This window comes from Mytilus galloprovincialis, chromosome 13 (assembly GCF_965363235.1).
Source record: "Mytilus galloprovincialis chromosome 13, xbMytGall1.hap1.1, whole genome shotgun sequence".
Classification (NCBI taxonomy): Eukaryota; Metazoa; Mollusca; class Bivalvia; order Mytilida; family Mytilidae; genus Mytilus; species Mytilus galloprovincialis.
The window spans coordinates 40,999,796-41,021,246 of record NC_134850.1 but is presented as its reverse complement, the minus strand read 5'-3'; the positions used below and the strand labels follow the sequence as shown (position 1 = coordinate 41,021,246).

General features: G+C 31.0%; 1 protein-coding gene across 2 annotated transcripts; it reads right to left on the bottom strand.

The window, feature by feature from the left end:
* Positions 1–666: 666 nt before the first annotated feature.
* Positions 667–13,048, bottom strand: LOC143056092 (uncharacterized). Of its 2 annotated transcripts, XM_076229176.1 has the most exons (8): positions 12,731–13,048; positions 8,560–8,763; positions 7,753–7,988; positions 6,121–7,235; positions 5,102–5,382; positions 4,423–4,608; positions 3,585–3,743; positions 667–2,212 (listed from the first exon to the last, which is right to left on the bottom strand). In XM_076229176.1, exons 1-7 carry the CDS (start codon positions 12,923–12,925, stop codon positions 3,597–3,599), a joined length of 2,364 nt encoding a protein of 787 aa, XP_076085291.1. In that variant the 5' UTR covers positions 12,926–13,048; the 3' UTR covers positions 667–2,212; positions 3,585–3,596. The 2 variants fall into 2 exon arrangements, with proteins under 2 accessions (XP_076085291.1, XP_076085292.1); XM_076229177.1 differs by lacking the exon at positions 3,585–3,743.
* Positions 13,049–21,451: the final 8,403 nt, after the last annotated feature.

The following is a 21,451-nucleotide window of genomic DNA, read 5'->3' as shown; positions in this document are numbered from 1 at the left end:
TGCAAATGTGTTTTTTTTTTCTTATACTATGTGTTTTGGTAATGATGTATCTAAAAATTTATTGCCTAGTAATGTTGTCATTTATTTCAAATACATTACTGTAATGTTGTCCTATTTTCGTCGAATGTGACCTACCGAACAAGACTGATGAGGTTTGCAATCAACCCGACGGATGGCACTAGATCTGCTCACCCACCCAGTTTTGGTGATGTTTTTGTTGGTCGGTCTTTAGATGTTATAGGATGTGGACTTTATACTGTCTTTTGATCTCTTTTCGTTTTGTTTTTTTTTTGCCATAGCATTGTGAGTTTGTTTTCGACTAATGAGTTTGGATATCCTTTTTGCATCTTTCAACTCTCACCCATGGTCTTAAACAGCTTCTCTTGGTGTTATATTGTTTTTTTTTTGTTTTTTTGTTTGTTTTTTTTTTAACTTTTTTGGATTTGAGCGTCACTGATGAGTCTTTTGTAGACGGAACGCGCGTCTGGCGTATATACAAAATTTAGTCCTGGTATCTATGATGAGTTTATTGTCACTAGTCTTACGACAAGTACGTGTGTACGTGAGAGCACATAAGTATTCTGTAAACAAGAAGTTGATGACATTATTCAAAATATTAAAATCAAAATAAATACTGATGCGATATGAATGAATAAATGTAACAAATTTACGACAGCATATGTGCATTTATTAACCAACAGACGCTTTGCTTTTGTCCTTATTAGCATTTACATTTATTTACATTTTGTATCAGTCTCTGTCAGCAACAAGCAAACATCATTTTAAACAAAATAATAGACAACTACCATTTTGATAAACTAGCACCTATATAGTATGAAACAAAGTATGCAGAAAATATAACTAGAACAGCAAATACTTTGAAAGTACTTAAAAATGTGCCAATGATAGATCAGATATCCGCTGGAATTCATTGATACTATGGATATCTGTTATAAAGAATTTCAAAATATAACATTTGACCTACTGGTATACCGAAATATTAAAATTGACAAGTGCTGGTAAACTTGTAGTCAATTTGTCCGTAGCGGAAACACCTATACGTTTTATGCTTGTCGGCAAAACGAAAAATGTACAAAAAGTAATTTTATAAGCCTTGTACCTTTGATAACTATTTAAGCTAATGTAAATTCTGAAAATTTTGAGAGGTTTTTATTATTGCAAAAATTGCAAAAAAACGAAGTATCGCAAAAATAAAAACTCTCACATTAAATTTTGAAACCATTATCTATATGCAATATTGACTAAAATCGCAATAATCAATTTCTCTTTATGTGTCCTTTTTTTCAATGAATGGATGCAAAAATATCTGAATTAACAATATTCAATTGTGTTTTATTAAGACTGAGATTTGAGAGGTGAATGAATCAAACAATTTAATGTAATGTCATCACTTTATGGTTTTATATATAGGTAAATTATATTTTTGGCGATAATGTATAAAATCTACAAGAATATAAATTCTCCATTATCTATGCATATAAACAAACAAAAAAATGAATTGCTTAGTGACATAAAACTTTACAGAACCTTCCTAAAATACACTATTATTTTTTAGATATCAGTTAAAAATATATGATAAAAATTAAATCATTTGAATCATTCTATTTCGTTTTTAAACATACACAAAATCATGCATTATAACCATGATAAAAAAAAACAATCCACATATAACCAATTTCCATTTCTTTTGATTTTTTTCAAATATATATATCTTATCAAAAATTGTTTTCTTATTTCTTATATATTTCAGTTACTGATTAACATACAACTCATATGACAAAATATTTCCTCCAAATACTGACGTATTTTTTTTCTATAATTGCAATTTATAAGTACCGTATTATCTTTTGATGACGAAGTCGTTGATTGGAGAATTGAATTTTTGAATGCAAGCATCGAAAATTTGATTTATCTAAGTTAGTGTAGTAATGGAAGATTTTTTCCCCCAGCTTTTGTAAGTTTGCTGTTTGTGTTCGTAATTAGTTTTTTTTTTTTTGTATTTTGTTTGATGTATTTCTAAATTCTAGTTTTGACGGTGTGTGAAATTTGCTACACAAACACGATAGTATGAACTACACAATTGGTTTTTGAAGAATTCAAATAATTATTTCTTCTGTCGTTTTGTCCTTGGGAATGTATTGTCAATCACTTTGTAGTTTCGTCGTTCCACTTCTTCGATCACTCCCATTATCTGAAATAGACCCAAATGAATATTAAAATTTGATGAAATATATATAAAGAAAAGACAATATTGAGCACAATATATATATATATTGAAGCAAATTAACAGATCTAACATTGTTGGGTTGATGTTTAAGACGAGTTGTATATACATAATGTACACATCCATGTATCACCATCATTGCTGGTGATCCGATGGATAAATCTGTTGTATATATATATATATATATATATATATATATATATATATATATATATATATATATATATATATATATAAAAGTCTATAAAAAACGACCAACCAGCAAATTTACTATGTACCGGATCGTCTAGAATAGGCGATACTATGCAGATAAGGAAAAAATTATATCAGCCTAAAGATTTGCACAATATATATATATATATAAAATAGAGATTAATGGGCACAAAATAAAAAAAAAGAGAAAAATAACCTAAACATTTTAAGCATTCAGAATTGAAGGACCCCATCCTATCATTTATGATATAATATAGATGATACCTCCAAATTTAAAACATTGCTGTTTTCAACTATAAAAAAAATATTGAAAGAAGATTATATAAAATGAGGAGATATGGCATGATTGTCAACGAGACAACTATCATACGACAGCGTTCAAATGACGTGGATATAACAGATAATTTGGCCGTTTCAGAATCTAAAGAACTATGGGTAATTTCATTGTTCGTACCCCAAAATGAAAATACCGTCACGTCATTGGTTGAATTTCCATTGTTTATGAAATTTTTAACCAATCACGACGTTTTGGTGTACATTTTTGAAAATATTACCCAGGATGCATTAGATTCTGAAACGGCGAATTGTAAGCCACCATACGGCCTTAAACAATTCAAAACCAAACCGTATCATAAAAAGATCCAACATGAAAATGTGACAAAAAATTAAACGGCCAAATTTATGTCAATACACTTTGCAATAAAATAAAGGCAACAGTAGTATATCGCTGTTCAAAACTCGTAAATCTATGGACAAAAACAAAGTATGTTGTTCGTCTTTATCTGTTTCTTGATTTGATTGGCTTAGTAAAAATTGATATAACAATTGTTCCAGTTAACAAACAAACAATCCCCTGAACACTCAATAGATAAAATTATCATTGCACACACTCAAATATATATGCTGTATTAAACAATTATGCAACGAAAAATAAAGCATTAAATATAAGTATTTTCCATCACATCTTTAAAAAGTTAGTAGCTAGGTTCCTTTGATAGACAAAAATCGTACTGAAATTGACACTGCTAATTGTGTATCGTTTTGGTTATTGTTATCTATCCACACAAAAAATCAAAGTAAACACAGTGTAAGCGTTCAAAAATCAAACAACACATTCAGATTTAACCTCTTTATGCAATCAAATGTCATGAAGAGCCATATATTCATTGACATCTAAAACCATTTGAAGCGGCTTTCCTTGTCCGCTCATAAGATGAGTTCGAGGGGCAACTAATCCAATCATATCTGAATAGCGACTTTGCATTTCGCCGACAATTCCTTGCACCTTTACAAAAAAAGTCATCGTAATTTAAAAATGTATTCAAACGTAAAGAAAGACATCCTTACTACTTCCATGTCTATTTGACTTATTTCTTTTATACAATCTTATTTAAAATAAGTTTCCCCGTTTAAAACCAAAATAATAATTAAAAATGCATTAAACAGAGCATTCTAAATGAGATAATGACGCCATTACACTAAATCCATTGGATGTTTGATGTGTACTGATTGATACTTCAGTCGTGTATACATATTTTATTTTGTCAGTTGTTATAGGCTTTGAACTTACTGTCAGTAATGCAAGTACTCTCAGATCTGTACGTATGCGTCTTTTTGTTGTTAGACATCATGACGATGGATAAATAAATACCCTGCCACGTCCTGTCTGTTCTTTTGTTTGATGTTTTTCTTTGTATCGATCTGGTGAGCTAAGCCTTTTTCGACAGATTTTTATAGTTTTTTCTTATGTAGTGAGACCACACAACTATTTATGGACCTGTGGAAGGATAGGATAACTGTAAAATGCATGTACCGCATCAGGAATATGACAGTTGTTTAACTTCTTCAATTAATTTATAACGTTCGATTTTGACAGTTTGTATGAACTTCCACTTTTTAAATTTGCTTTTGAGTTCGTTTTTTTTTTTTTTGTTATATATTTTTTTTTTACTTGTGATACGTACCCATACATAGAATGTTGCCGCCCCTGCACTAGCCTGGTTAACATTGTCAATGAGAAGATTCCCTAACATCTTCCTAGCACCCAAAGCTATATCCAGCTCTAGTGTATCAATGTCAAACAATGCTATTCTTCTTTTAATGGATTCCTTTCCAATTTTACCCAGCAATGCTTGTACATTGTCCCAGTACTACAAAATATAGAAAACCAAACAATGGTTGTATGCATCGACTGTACTTGTGTTTGCAAATATAGAATACATTTTTCTGTAAAATATCTAATGTATATATAATTAGAAATATATTTTTTTCCAAAGAACGTAACAAAAAGATGCCGCGCAATATTCTAGTAATATATTATAAACATGTTTACTTTTAATACAACAAACAGAAAAAAATTGACCCAACGAAAATTTTCAAATCAAAGCTTAATAATATTTTAGTACAGTACTATATAAACATTATTAACTCATTGACTTAAGTCTTTTGGAATGGAATAAAATTATCATAATTATACTTATTTTACTAAATTTTAAGTTTGCTTCTGTATTTAACTGCTTAAGGGGCTACTAGCGGCATTTAGCTTAACATTAATTCCATAGTTTTACCTTACGCTTTTAAATTTTATTTCTAAATTTTGGATATTATTTTTCTATTCCATATATAGCTACATTTTGTAGTTACCTTTGTCTCCTCTTCAAAATTTCCCAAAAGGAGCAGTGCTGCTTTCATCACATCGTGAATTTCCGGAATAGGACTCGGATATGAACGAATCTCTGCGAACACTCTGTTATCTAGTGCCAGAACATCATGCATTAGTCGTTGTATATTACGGAGACGTGCTATCAGATCTCGAGCTGTGTCAGTTTCTTTTGGCATATGTCTTTCGTAATTTTTTGTTTCTACAATGTCTACTGCTCTTTCCAACAAATCGAGCTTCTTCTGTTCAATAGCCAAAAGCAAAGCTGCAAAAAAAAAAATCAATTTAGTTGCAACACGACTGAATAATTTCTTTTATATATTCTGAAGTACTGTATTCGATTAAATTACATTTTTGTAGAATATTGTAATCATCGAATGTCTATCACGGCTTACTTTTTTTCATTAGCATTTGATGTGATGTGTTTTTACATTTGATGTTCTCTGTATCACTTTTTGACAACATGGATGTATGTTTGATATTTTTCACTTCAATTTACCTAAAAATAATCACCAAGGGTAACTAGGATAAAGACTTAAAACATCCGATGCCCTTTATTAATGTCACTATATAAATAAAAAGATGTGGTATGCTTGCCAAAGACACAACTCACCACCAAAGACCTAATGACGTAGAAGTAAGCAAATTAAATTCGACATATGCTTTCAACAATGAGCAAAATTCATACAACAGTACAAACTATAAATGAAACTTAAATTCCAATGTAAAACAATTCAATGAGAAAACTAACGCCCTGAAAAGCAAATATGATATTCAGCAATAAACGACAACAAATGAATTACATACAGGCTCCTGGCTTCAGATTCTAGTTCAGAAACCTCCACTTCCAGAATGAGAAGGTTTTTTTGAAAGAAAGCGTAAGAACTTAACGCTATGGGTTCTTTAAAAAAATATTGGAATAAATCAATCCGTATCTAATTATCCATCCGAAAGGTACAATACCGGATCAAAAATAGGAATGCCTACCAAAATGAAAACTTACTTTTGCGCGTTGATTCTATGTCTTTCAGTGTTATTTCATCAATAGGAAAACTAACAATCAAATAATTACAAATATTGACTTCAACTGATCCATACGTTTTGTCTTCAACAAGAGCAAAAACACACGCTGCTGACTCTTCACCGGGAGTTGTTTCTATATCAATCACATGCTTATCATGTGATTCCACTCGAATACCCTCGGTTTCAGTCGGAACCTCATCCAAAGATTCTTTCACCGTTATCATTTTCACTGACAATTGTAAGTCCTCTAATTCTGGTTCTTCGAATTTAAACCTGAGTTTTGTGAAACCGTCTTTTGCAAATATCATTCCTTGAGTATGCTTAAGAGGAGTTAATCCAAGATCCTCTAGTCTATGATCATTGTTTGGACCCCAGCCAGCAGCCCCAACTCTAGGAAATCCAGAGTATGGACTAGCAGCTTGTTCACATTTAATTTTATAAATGGCTACCCAATCAAAGTCATAATTCTTTTCTGTAATTGTTGTGTCTTTACCAACGAGTTCAAATCGATAAATTCCACGTTTGGGAAAGCGTAGTTTCACCACAAGTGCTTCCGCTATTGGCACGTGAATGAAGTCATGTTGAACTTTTTTGTCCTCTAATATTTTCCATTCATTAAATTCCTTCATATAAACTAATGCCATAAATTTCAAATCTTTTGCTCTCTTTTTCGGAAGCGCAAACATCATTTCTATTTCACCATTTTCTGTAGTAATTTCACACTCTTGATGAGATAAAAGACGTAATTCCAACTCGAAAAATCGTTCTTTTAAATATGCTTTTTCCTCCCATTCTTTAAAAGTGATGGGATCTTCTAACAGCTGCCATTTTTCCTCTTCTGGAAAGTGCGTATGAATCAAGTGCTGTGGATCAGGAACAAAGTAGTTCTCATCGGGTTTATACTGAGCAGCATTTACTGCTTTCTCACTTCCGAGAGCACATGCGCCCCAGAACGCATTAACAAAACGCCATTGACTGCTAATTAAAACAGCATTCCATTCACCGTAGTGAGTTTTTATGTCCAGTTTTTGTCCAATTTCATAAGTGTTGCCTTTTAAGTATCCATGTATTACAACACAAGGAATTCCAGCAATACTGAAAAGCAAAAACTAATATATTAGACATCAAACTGTAGAAAAGTATCTTCTATTTTTTACTAAGCTTAAATGAAATACACAAAAAAAAAAAATTACAGAAAAATACCGATGGTCCTTAAAGATGTAATTGTTGGTAATTTTAAGAATGGAAATGGGGAATGTGTCCAAGAGACAACAACCCGACCCAAGAGCAGAAAGAGGTGAAGGCCACCAATGGGTCTTCAACACAGCGAAAAAATCTTGCACTCGAAGGCGGGAATTATCTAACCCCTAAATAAAAATGTGTACTAGTTCAATGAAAATGGAATATTTTTTCAGCAATTGCCTTTCCATATATCTGATTTTTTCCAAATATAATAAGAAGATCACCATTTGGGACAATTTCGACAAGTTTATAACATTATATGCACAAAAGAGTCAATATGACCGGTTTTAATCCCCCAAATCCTTTATATCACCAACCTCAGAAATCATACAACAAAAACACAAGTATCAGAATTCAACATAAGCCTTACTTGCACATTCTATTAAACAGCTGGGAATAATTTCCAAGTCTTTCTTTTATCTTCATAAGATAGAACATGGTGTATCCAACTTTAGGGTTCTTTAAAGGATGAGACAGTTTATTGATGTTGAGTGAGGTCAACCACACATAAATGGCCCTGACCTTTGACATATCGTCCTCGTATTGGTCTGTTAGAAGGGACACTAAAGATTTTAATGTCCCTGATGTCGCCTTTGATTTCGGAATCTGAAATAGGTTCAAATCATAAATGTGAGTAACAGAAAATTTACTTTCTAACATACAATATTCTAAAACAAATCTATTTGAAAGGAGACCATTTCAGCTTTTGTGTTCTTTCTTTGCTTTAATGTAACGTATGGTTTTTTCTGAGTACTTAAAAGCCTTAACGTGAGTTCACTTTTGAAAAACCACCAGCCTTTTTATGTTGGACTTCTGCCACGATATTTGATTTTGCATATCGTTTGGTTCGTGTAACTTAAAGATTGAATTTTAAACCCCTGGTCTATTTCTTGAACTTTTTAGCTATAAGTCAATTACTCTATGCGTGCGTATTAAAAGACATAAAAATGGGATTTTTTTTTTTTTTGATGGATAGCAATCTCAAAGTCGTATATCACACATCGCATTTATAAATAAGTTTAAAATATAGGCAATGTTTGGCTAAAACATAACCTTGTTTTTGTCAACATAATAACGATTTGTTTTATTTGACAATAAAAACTATCCCATGGTATTAAAAATAGCATGAAGTAGATGAAAATAGTCCGATTTGTTTTCTAAATAAATTAATACGTACACCAGAGGCGCATTTGTCAACCTCAGCATAATCCTCCGGATCGAAGAACTCATTTTTCCTTGTGTAAGGAGAATGCGGTGGTGGTATCTCTTCCAGTGTTTTCTCGTCCTCGTCTGTATAAAAGTGGTGTGATTCGGAGAAGGTAAGTTGCCGGAAGTCACCAAATTTGAACGTAGCAAATTTCAACGAAATTCGCCTTCCTTCCTGTTAACAAAAAAATATCATAAAGCTTAGCTATATTTCATATGTAAGAATAGGATTAAACTTTCTGACATTGACGGCCACAGCTATTATATAATTGGCAGTACTTATAGGTGCAATTTATACATATATATGTATTTTAATAAAAAGTTATTTATTTATTTTATCTTGTATTATTTTATGCTTATTTTGTGGAGTAATAAAAATATATGGCGTGAATTTTTTTCAATTGAAAGAGCCTTTCATACGTTTAAAATCTAACTTTTACTCTAATGAAAGGACAAACTAATAAATGTTTGGCTATATCGTCCGTCAAGTGTAAAAATTAAAACAAACATTAAGTCTATTATGTTTTTAAAATTGCAGTTTATGTTATCAAATGTCATCAAAGTTTGATGCGAGTGAATAAACATGAACTAACAATTATTTTGGTTAAGCCTTGAAAGTCCGTAAACGGCAGATGTATCCTTAGTTTCAGTTCAAACTAAAAATTATTAATAGACATAATAAAATAATGCTAGGGATAAAGCTGTGTGCTTATTCAACACAAGGAGGCTATGTAGTTTTATTATTCAAAACTTTACAATTATAAAATGCAGATGCAAAAGTCACATGTTTTATAACAAACTCGTGAAACAAAACGAAAAATGACGAAAAAGACAATGTCATACAAGCAACAGTCTGTGTTAAGAGAGAGCCATATATCTTGCACGTTAAAGACACCCTTGTAGATTTCGAAAAAGAGTAGGCTAATGCCACTACAAGGCAGCACTCGCACCCGCAAAGTGGAAAGGGATAAATATAAGTTGCAAAACTTGTTTCCCAATCCACTATAAATAAATATGTTTAAACTAACTAAACTACATAACACTGCATAAAAACTAAAGACTAAGCAACTTATTCTTTGTATTAATTATATATGTTAAAAGACACATAACAGTTTAAATTGTCCATGTTATTTAATCATATTTCTGTATAAACTCCCTGCCTTTTCATGCAAACATATATCACTACTTTTATTAGCTAGTATATCTACCAAAGTGTACGTGTAGTGCGCTAAGCAGCATATAATTGTATTTATACGGCGTGATGATTCAAAATACACATTTGTCATTTAAACAATATTAATTGGTTTTAACATCATTGTTGATCATATTTTCCATATGTTATTCAGTACATATAATTTTAAACTATGATGGCTTTGTTAAATTGTAGATTGATTTGAAGGTTATCAAATACACATACAATATGATGTCTCTATCTCTGCACAATATATTTTATGAGGGAATGCCCTTTGTCAAGCGTCAAACGTCTGTGTTTCGCTATCTTAAGGATCAAATGAGCCTTTATTTTTATTTATCTTCAAATTGAGTAAAAAATCTTTCGTCGTAAAGGGTATCTCATCATTATTCGCAAGCATATTATAGTTTGAACATAAGAAGTCAAGATGAAATGATTTCTTTTTCTTTTATTTTGCGACTTTTATGAATAATATAGTAGGTAAAATTGTATTTTCACTCATGGTTTCAACAAGTGGTGGCTCAATATAAATTCAGATGATTCATAACATCTTTTGTTAAACCTTGAACGACTTATTGACATTCAAAGAGTTTTTCTAAATTCTAGTATGAAGACGGGTATTTTTTTGAAAGGCGATTTAAAAATGTTCTTTATGGGATGTGTCTAGAGACAACAGACCTATCAAAGAACAAAAAATGCCGAGGGTCACAAACGGGACTTCTAAAATGAAATGTTCTCTACCACATTGATGTTTGGGACTGTTGATGATGAGGGAAGTTTTTGACGACCTTGCCTGTCTATACAGCCCTCGCACGGTCGGTACTGGCTTGCGCCTTTTTTTGCGCGTTTAAATAATTAATTTTTAACCATAAGGTACTGTTGTAGTAGACCGGGAACTATTTGATAAATATATACATTCATCATGATTGAACATAAATGATGAATGAGTCAAAGCTCTCACATTCATTTCGACCTTTAAATAATAGGTCAATACGTTCAAATACCATAAAAGGAAGTAAGTTTTTTGTAATTCAATCACACATTCATCATGATACGGTTAAATACTTATATTATTTCTTTCCCACATTGTTAAACTTTTCAATAATAATGATTTAATAGTTAAAACATCGCAAAATACAAAACTGTACTGTTTTATTATTTTTATATTCGTTATACGACAAGACTTTTAGGGGAGATTTTTACCACATGTGAATTTTAAGTACATTTCCTATCAGACTATCAAACTTTCGTGTTGAACTTTTAAAGTCCTTTTTTAAACAAGTAAATATATTGATGTATAGACTTTGTCTGGAATGTGTCAACGGGATTGCTTACTTGCTTTATTTCGATCAGATAAACAAAATGTCATTGCTTACAGTTCAGTTCAGTTTCAAGATATTAAAATAGATATATTTATATATTAGTTGTTATATTATAAGAAAAAATGATAACTTTTTACTTTATGTACTAAGCAAGTTGTAGGCTTGTGCTATCCAACACAACAACGTTGTTTGCTTGTCTAAAGCTATAGTTAACTTATCCCTGTATATAATCTGTTATTGCATTAGGAAATGAATATGCAGTCTTAAATTGTAAGAAACATCAAACGAAAACCAAATACAGCAAATCAACAACAACCACTGAAGCACAGGCTTCTAACTTTGGACAGACATTTGAAGAAAGTTGAAGGTCATTTTTTTTTTATAAATTTCCTGTTTACAAAACTTTGAATTTTTCGAAAAACTAAGGATTTTCTTATCCCAGGCATAGATTACCTTAGCCATATTTGGCACAACTTTTTGGAATTTTGAATCCTCAATGCTCTTCAACTTTGTATTTGTTTGGTTTATAACTATTTTGATATGAGCGTCACTGATGAGTCTTATGTAGACGAAACGCGCGTCTGGCGTACTAAATTACAATCCTGGTACCTTTGATAACTAATTGCAGATATAAGAAATAAGCCTTCTCTAACATAAGACAATGATGAAATCGCAATGCATACATTTAAAACATAAATTATAGAATCGGCTTGAAAAAAGATCAACTCATCAGATCGGCACTAAGCACACACAACATTGGATTGCGTATAAGTGAACTTTTCTTTGGTACATTTGGAATAGTTTTGATAGAGGATATGCATGTCTTCAAATAGTAATTCATGGTAACATGGGTGCGTACCTATCTGAGATGCACATATCTTAATGTACCAAGAAAGTGCAAGGAAAAATGCACGGGAGTTCAAAAACATGTAGAACATAGATTTAAAATAAAGTAATAGGTTTTATTTGTTATGTTTAAAATGACACCTTCTGAAGTTCACGTCATAACACGTCATAAAATATCTATCATTTGTATACTACTTTTATATAGTAATCTTTAGTTTCATCAAAATGTTTTGTTTTAAATCATCGGCGTTAAAAATTAAAGATATATATATTTATCAATTTGTATTTGTATTTAATTTTATCGTGTCTAATAAGCCACATGATGTTTAAAAGGTCACAATATGTACCAAATCAGGCACAACTAGGAAATAACTGTTCTATATGAGAGAATGAAAACGGAGATTATAGAAGAAGAAACAAAATTTAACGTAGAGTAAAAGTAACTTAGTCTGGCGTCTCGAAATCATAGACAACATTGCAGCCTTCTGAAGAATCCAGATACACTATCGCATGTTCAATTATTACGACTTAATTTATAAAAACAAGCGCAGAGAATGAATATTCTTTAAACTTTATAATCTCATACATAAATTGTGAGAGATAAAAGAAAGATTTGAAATCGAAATATTTTCCCCAAACATGTTAAGCAACATAAATGTGGAGTATGGCTGTATTACCACAAACCAAAAGAAAAACAGTTTTATGATATAATTTAGCCTACATTTACACACTGAAAAGTAATGTTAACATGAATATATTTTGACTCCATATATTAAACTCACCATTTTCACGATTTTTGATGGTACATAATTTTCTCCGGACGATTTACTTTGGTCTGATCTATTGGTTCTGGCGCTCACTGTAGATCTAGACCGAGGACCATGCCCATTTTTCACAGATTTGGCGACAGTATTATCCCTATTCAGTCTATCAGCTCCTTTCACTGGAGTAATGTTCACACTTGCTCCATTCCCCATAATTGAGCATAAGAACTAAAAATGCTTAGAAACGTTTGAAAATATGTGATGAAATATCATAATAATTTTTATATGTTGTAAGTTCTCTGCGTAAAGCTGTGAAATAACGGACCAACTGGCGCAGTAACTGTTTAAAGGGTACGTGTACAATGCATTATTGTTTAATGTTGCGTGCGTAATTAAATTACATAAATTTTTAAATTAAAATGGTTCATATCACAGTGTTTTATCTCGCATGTTCAATAAAGGTGCCTTTTTTAGTTCAATAGACTCAATCATGGCAAAATCACACACAAAATATTTTTAAATTGTCTACCTTGTCTTCCAAAATTTTATTTAGCTAATGCATGCTATCCTCTTCGGTCTGTTTATACTCTTTTTCTTTCTCAAAACACAGCGTTATTATGTATGTTAAGATAACCAGTGGCGAGGATTATTGAACCCAATCAAAACTGTAAAAAGTCGATTGAATATGCTACAACAAGACAGCAAACAAACAACACAACAAATCTGCAAGACATTTTGAGTTAAGCATACTACCTTCAACAATAGATAGTTCGAAGTGTAATATACATATAAAAATCTATCTGCAATGGTTTTGAAGTATTCACAATATTTGATAAATTATGAAAATGCATAAGTAAAGTAAAGGTAAAATTGAAAATGGGGAATATGTCAAAGAGACAGCAACCCGACCAAACAGCAGACAACAACCGAAGGCCACTAATGGGTCTTCAATGCAGTGAGAAACTCCCGCAGCCGGAGGCGTACTTCAGCTGGTCCCTAAACAAAAGTATATACTAGTTCAGTGATAATGGACGGCATACTAAACTCCGAAATATACACAAGAAAATAAAATTACAAATCATACAAGACTAGCAAAGGCCAGAGGCTCCTGACTTGGGTAGGCGCAAAAATGCAGCGGGGTTAAATATGTTTTTGACATCTCAACTCTACCCCTATACCTCTAGCCAATGTAGAAAAAACAAACACAATAATACGCATGTAGAAAACGTGTTATGATGATGGAAATGTTTAACGACCTTGACTGGCTCTACAGACCTCGCACGATTCCTTCAATACTTGTAAGAAATTGCAATGTAGAGTAAGAGTGCAGTTATCTTGAGTAATCTCCAAATCAGTAACATCAAAAAGGACGATTATCTGCATTATACCTAGAAGATGGTCAGAGTGGAAGGTCTAGAACTCCATATCCAGTGAGAAACTGTAAAGCAAAGAACAGATATACATTTTATTAACAAACACAAAGAGAAACAGTGAAAAAAAATGTTAGTAAGATTCTTCTTTTATAAGGACCAGAAAAACATGTTAGGTGATTCATATCTCACGCTGGATACAGAAGGGATATCTCCGGCTTCAAAATATGAGTATATTGTAGTCTATGTAAGCCATATTTCACGTAGTATTCTTTACCCAAAGGTAATTTGCTTTGGTCAATATTGTAAAAACTAAATTAATGAACGAAAAATTCAGATATTAACAACTATAAAGCACCGTATGACCTTCAACAATGAGCAAAACCAATGTCGCAAAGCAAACTTAAAATGGCCCCATGTGATAAAAACCTATATTCAATTTGATACTTATCTATGAGCCAGAAATACAGATTGGTTTGTTCCTCATGCTTCTCTACGCATCTCTTTTTAAAATTGAAAATCAATTGTGTAATTCAAATTCAATTAATGGCAACATTGAAATTGAAACAGTTAAGGATATGTCAACATTTCAAATATAATGAAAAAGTAGTAAAATATTGGTAAAATTGCTCCGATCTTTCGTAAGACGATTTGATTTATAGGCACTATTACGAGTATTCTTACATGAACACAAACTGGATTTACTCTGTTCGAAACCATAAAAATAACATTATATATGTATATTGAATGGTTCAAAAATATTTGAACAGTCGTGTATGTATCAAATAACGAAGTTTGAAGATAATAACTTCTTTATCGCGTCTTAAAATGGTCTTTTGTTTGATGCTGTTGTATAGGGCTAATCAACGAATGGCTCGTTTAGTCGATAACCATTTAATCGCTCATTAAATATGGGGGCCTTGACATCAATTTTATAATACGTTATACAATAATTGTGTCCTCGTTTAAAAGTTTGGTAATAAAGGCATACGGCGAAATGTTATGTCATAGATGTTTATATTGTTATTAATTTTTAATATATGATTAATCATTTACCACCTGCAATACACATCTCACGATATGATATGGTAAATACATTTTAAAACAACAGTTCCTTTTTCGAAGATTAGGTTTTGTAAATAGAGTGTACGTTTTTTTTTATTTGTCCAAGGTAATGTCTATCTGATATTGTTTGACATCCAAACCCCTTGTTTTGTTAATTTTGTATATACAATTTGTCATAGATCAAATTTGTTTGCACCTGTCCTATGTTAGAAATCTGATTTTCAGTGGTTGTTGTTTGTTGATGTGGTTCATCAGTGTTTCTCGGTTTTTTTTTATATACCATTAGTATTGTCTGTTTCCTGGATTGTTTTTTCGATAGTCATTGTTTGTGTCCTTTATATCTTGCTATATTTGGTGTGAGCCAATGTTCTGTGTTGAAGACCGTACTTTGACATGTAATGGTTTACTTTTTATACATTGCGACTTAGTCAAATGTATTTAAATATTTGAAGAAATTTTACGAATTTTTATGCTCTTTAACTCAGTATTTGATTTGTTTGTTTCCAACTGTTTCATTCAAAGCTCATTGATGAGTATTATGTAGAGGAAACGCTCGTCTGACAAAACAAATGTTAAGCTTGTTATCTTTGATAAGTTTTACATTGACCAGATTATACAAGTACACTTTACCAATCTTGACAATATCTCATAAAATAAAGTGAAACCCTGCACAGTCTTCTTACCAACAGAATGAGCTTACTGTGAATATGAGGTCATATTCTTCCTTTGCCCAATAGCTGCACTTTCTGTATTATAATCCAGTCATTCTATCTTTTCTATACGTTTGAAATACCAATACTGCAGTTTTAAACATATATAACAAGTCAACTGCACCACAATTTTTATGAGAACTATATCTATTCATTTATAGACTGTATCAATGCTAGTTTGACCACATGTTGTTCCTTCAATGTTATGTTTGATGGCATAATGTGTCACCGAAAATTTCAACATAATTCCAATATAAAATTAGTAGCTTTGTAAAATTAACTGATAACAAGCTTGTCATATACTTAAATTTGCTGCTTTAGTTGATACTATATGAAACACGATAATGCATATATGCTAAAAGGAAAAGTAAATGATCGTCTACCATGCAAATCACTGGCTAATGAACAGTTAATTAGCACACACAAGAAAAAGGAAATCGAATATGAATAGTTACTGTAGGTTTTTGCCGTGAGTTTGAAGGTTTAATCTTGTTGATAGAATTAAGAACAAATATGACAAATGAAAAAGTATAAAATTGAGAATAACAGGGCATTAAAACATACAATGAAAATTGGGCATTAAAAAACAAAAAATGGAGATCTCAAATATAAAGAATGAAAAATAATGGAGACTCAAACATATTTTAATTATTAAAATTAATTAATATGTAAATTCAATCATCGTTGATATTTTGAAACCAAAATAAAACAAATGTAATCACCTTACATATGCATGTGACAAACGGGTTAAACTTCAGTATTTCGTTTAGACCCTCTCAGAACGTAAGGATGGTGTTTATTTTTAAGTATAAATGTAAATGGCACATTTAAACTCATTTAAAATCATAAACGTTCATTTGTTTATCCGTTAAAATGAATAGTATGATTCAGATGTTAAAGTACATTTTATGTGTTCAATGAAAACTAAACACGTGCAAATAGTTAAATCAACTGAAAATATACAAATGATATGTCATATGTATAATGTTTCTTTTCTGAATCACATGAGTGATAAACAAAAGGACGAAAACAATTTTTGGTCCCCATAAAGAATTTTATCACAAACTCCATGTATTTACTATATTCAAAATAATATCATTTATCATCAAATTACAACGGTTTAAATTCAATTGAAAGTACTTACGGTTTGATTTTGATTTTAAAATAATTATAAACATGCAATGTGCATAACATTAACAAACATTTAATGTGCATAACATTAATAAACATGCAATATGTGTAACATTAATGCACAAACAAACAAAATACGAAAACAATATTTAATGTACTTAGGTACTGGCATGAAAATACGGATTTTTTGTGTTATTAAAATTTGCTGTTACAAAATATTAAAAATTATTATAAATTAAGGAATGTATCTCCCTCGTGCAAAGCTCTGATTCCTTTCACGAATTTGGCTATACTTTTTGGACCTTTTGGATTATGGCTCTTCACCTTTTATATAAGCTTTGGATTTCAAATATTTTGGCCACGAGCATCACTGAAGAAACATGTATTGTCGAAATGCGCATCTGGTGCAACAAAATTGGTACCGTTGATTTTATTAATGTTTATTATTCTCGTTTAGATTGATTCATATTTTGTCATGCGAATGGCATTTTATAGCTGATTAAACTGTATGAGGTTTGCTAAATTGTTGAAGGTCACACGGTGACAAGATAAGATTGACTAAAAGCAAAACAATAATTATTTTCTTTTTTCACGCTACAGAGGGAAAGTAAAACAATTAAAAAACCGAACTCCAAAGGAAACTGAAAACGGAAAATCCCTTTAAAAGTTTGAATTTGAGAGGTCTTGCTGAAGGTATTTCCAGGCTTCGGACGGTCGAAATAGTTACTTATGATTATAATGTGTTGTAGACATATTACAAATCATATGAGATTCTTCAAAATGATAAGAGAATTGTTTGAAAATAGTTTAAATGCTAGACACAATGGATGTTGTTTCATAACAATAATACTATCCAACTCCGGGCTCATCGAAGGATTTTACGCATATTTTTTTAAGGCAAATTTATTTAAAGTGGAATACAAGAGTATCTTTGCTGAATTTCTAAAACGAAACAAAACTATAAAATCTAAAACTACACTCAAAGTCATGTAAAAAGTAAAATCACAAAAATACTGAACTTCGAGGAAAATTCAAAACGGAAAGTCACTCATCAAATGATAAAACACATCAAACGAATGGACAACAACTGTCATATTCCTAACTTGGTGAAGGCATTTTAAAATGTAGAAAATGATGGATTGAACCTGGTTTTATTGCGCTAAACCTCTCACTTGTATGATAGTCGCATCAAATTCCATTATATGAGATTGTGTATCTCTAAAGCTATTTATTAAACAAATGAAATAACAAAACACAACAAATTGTTATGTTTTTTTTTAAATCATATCGACAAATTGGTTATAGCGTTTTTTTTTTTCTAAACACAAGAAATAAACCATTATAAACAAATAAAAAAAATCCGTGATTATCGTGAGAAACATCAATAACGAAGCAAAAAAATCAAATCAAATCAAATCAAATCAAAACAAAACACATCAAGACCAAAAAAAAATTAATTTGTATCCAATGTAAACCTCTTATTTCCCTCATATAAAAACGGAATATTTAAAAAGCACACAATGATCACATTGAAATATACAGAGAAAAGACAATTAAGGTAAAACAAATTGGCAGCCTTCTGGTTTCGTCGATGTGCTAAATATTATTACATTTATCGACTTGAAGGAGTTTGTTGGATTCTCAATGATCGCAAATGAAAGTTGCAAAAAATTGCTTTCTTCGTTTGTGAACAGATTTATAAAATTGTTAAGCAAAGCGAACGGCGTAGGCTCCATTTTAAACAAAAAGACGGTAAATAAAAAAAAACTAATCATAGATACCACTTAGGCTTAAAAGTTTGTACGCAAAACGATGGCCAGTAACGCTCGAATACAACAAGTTAAAAAAAGGTCAATATGATAACGTCCCAGTTTACATGCTTTCATATTGATTCCTTATCCAAACGAAAATTTGCAGTTTGCATTTAATGGGAAAAAATTGAAACTGTACAACTTTCATTCTTAATATTGTTTTGAATTTGTGCCAATAAACTTTAAAGGCGCTGATGCTTTTAATATAAACAATCCTCTTTTGCCATCACACTACATATCGTTACTACACATGCCTTTTTTGTTGAATTTCAATAATAAGCATCTTGTTTGTATGAAGTTGTTTATTTCATGCATAAATAATGGGACTGAACAACGCCCAACATGACACAGATCTCGCACTTTCTTAATTTATATCAAACAAAATTGCATTTTAATTCATTAAACTACAAAAAGAGCATACTTATATGTGTCAAAGGGCAAACAATTTAGTCCTACTTTCATTAAGAATTATTGATATAAAAAGTCAATTTAAAGCTAATTATTAACATTTTGAAATAAATCATTGTTCAGGGCAATGAGAAACATGCGGTTGGTTGTCTACATTAAGCCTCAATTACTTAAAGATGAAAACACCCTTTGATCATATCATGGGGGAAATGTTTTATAATTTTTACATACATTGTATTTGATGAAGACACTTATTCTTGTGTATTTGTTTAATGTCCTGTTCGGTTAGCTTGTTTGTCTTTTCGTTGTCTCAAACAAAATTGCAGTTTTATCCATTTAACTACAAAAGAGCATAGTTATATGTATCAAAGGGCAAACAATTTGACCTACTTCCATTAAAAAATTATTGGTATTAAGAGTCAATTTAATGCTAATTATTAACATTTTGAAATAAATCATTGTTTAAGGCAAAGAGAAACATGTGGTTGGTTTTCTACATTAAGCTTCAATTAATTAAAGATGAAAACACCCTTTGATCATATCAAGGGGGAAATGTTTTATGATTTTTACAAATTTAATTAAGACACTTATATTGTGTGTAATGCTGTACGTGTTCTGTTAGTTTGTTTGTCTCTTCGTTGTTATATGTATCAAAGGGCAAACAATTTAGACCTACTTCCATTAAAAAATCATTGGTATTAAGAGTCAATTTAATGCTAATTATTAACATTTTGAAATAAATCATTGTTTAAGGCAAAGAGAAACATGTGGTTGGTTTTCTACATTAAGCTTTAATTAATTAAAGATGAAAACACCCTTTGATCATATCAAGGGGGAAATGTTTTATGATTTTTACAAATTTAATCAAGACACTTATATTGTGTGTAATGTTGTACGTGTTCTGTTAGCTTGTTTGTCTCTTCGTTGTCTCAAACAAAAAATTGCAATTTAATCCATTAAACTACAAAAGAGCATGCTTATAAGTATCAAAGGGCAAACAATTTAAACTTACTTCCATTAAAATTATTGGTATTAATGGTTAATTTAAAGCCAATTATTTACATTTTGAAATAAATCATTGTTTAGGGCAAAGAGAAACATGCTGTTGGTAGTCTGCATTAAGCGTCACCTAAATTAAAGATGAGAACACCCTTTGATCATATCTCGGGGGAAATGTTTTATGAATTTAAAATATTTGATCAAGACACTTATATTGTTTGTATTTTTTAACGTCGTGTTCTGTTAGCTTGTTTGTCTTTTTGTCTCAAACAAAAAAAATGCAGTGTAATCCATTAAACTACAAAAGACCATGCTTATATGTGTCAAAGAGCAAACAATACAGTCCTACTTCAATTAAAAATTATTGGTATAATAGTCAATGTAAAACCAATTATTAAAATTTTGCAATAAATCATTGTTTAGGGCATTGCAAAACATACGGTTGGTTGTCTACATTAAGCTTCACCTACATTCAAGATGATGAAAACACCCCTTGATCATATCACGAGGGAAATGTTTTATGAATTTTACATATTTAATCAAGACAATTATCCTGTGTATAACTTTTGACATTGTGTTCTGCAAACGTGTTTGTCAATTTGTTGTCTTTCGTCTTTTACCAAGGCATTGTCAGTTTATTTCACTTATATCCGTCCGTTAAAGCGCATAGGGTTTGTTAAATCAAATCATCTTACTGACTTCAATGTTCATTTCACATAATTTTATTACAGACTGAAAATCTACATTTTGTAAGGATTTCGAGTTTATTGGAGTCATGCAATATATTTGTTTTATTCAATGATATCATTCAAATTCTTGTAAACATTCAGGGTCGTCCGTTCGGTAAATTTGGTGCATATTTTTTTTAATCGATTCTTCCTTCAGTAATTTGTGGGTCTAAAATTCACTTGAAATACTAAAGTGACTTTACACATAGTAACATGTGCACATTGTCAGGATTCAGGTTTTTCAAAACATTTGCACAGAATATGTTTTAGATAGTCATATTCTGGGTAGATTTTGGTATATAGCGTGTTGTTTATTTCCTTTAAACGTCTACTAGTGTAGCTAGAAAGAAGGTGGAAAAAATTGAAAACAACACGTTAATAATTTCTTTCGTTCGAAGCGCTTTTCTGGATTTACCTTCATCAGGAACACTCAATGCCAAACATGTGAAATCCGAAGATGTATAAGTACCGAAACCGTTGAAGAGCTACGTACATGTTAAAAATACCTAAAATAAAT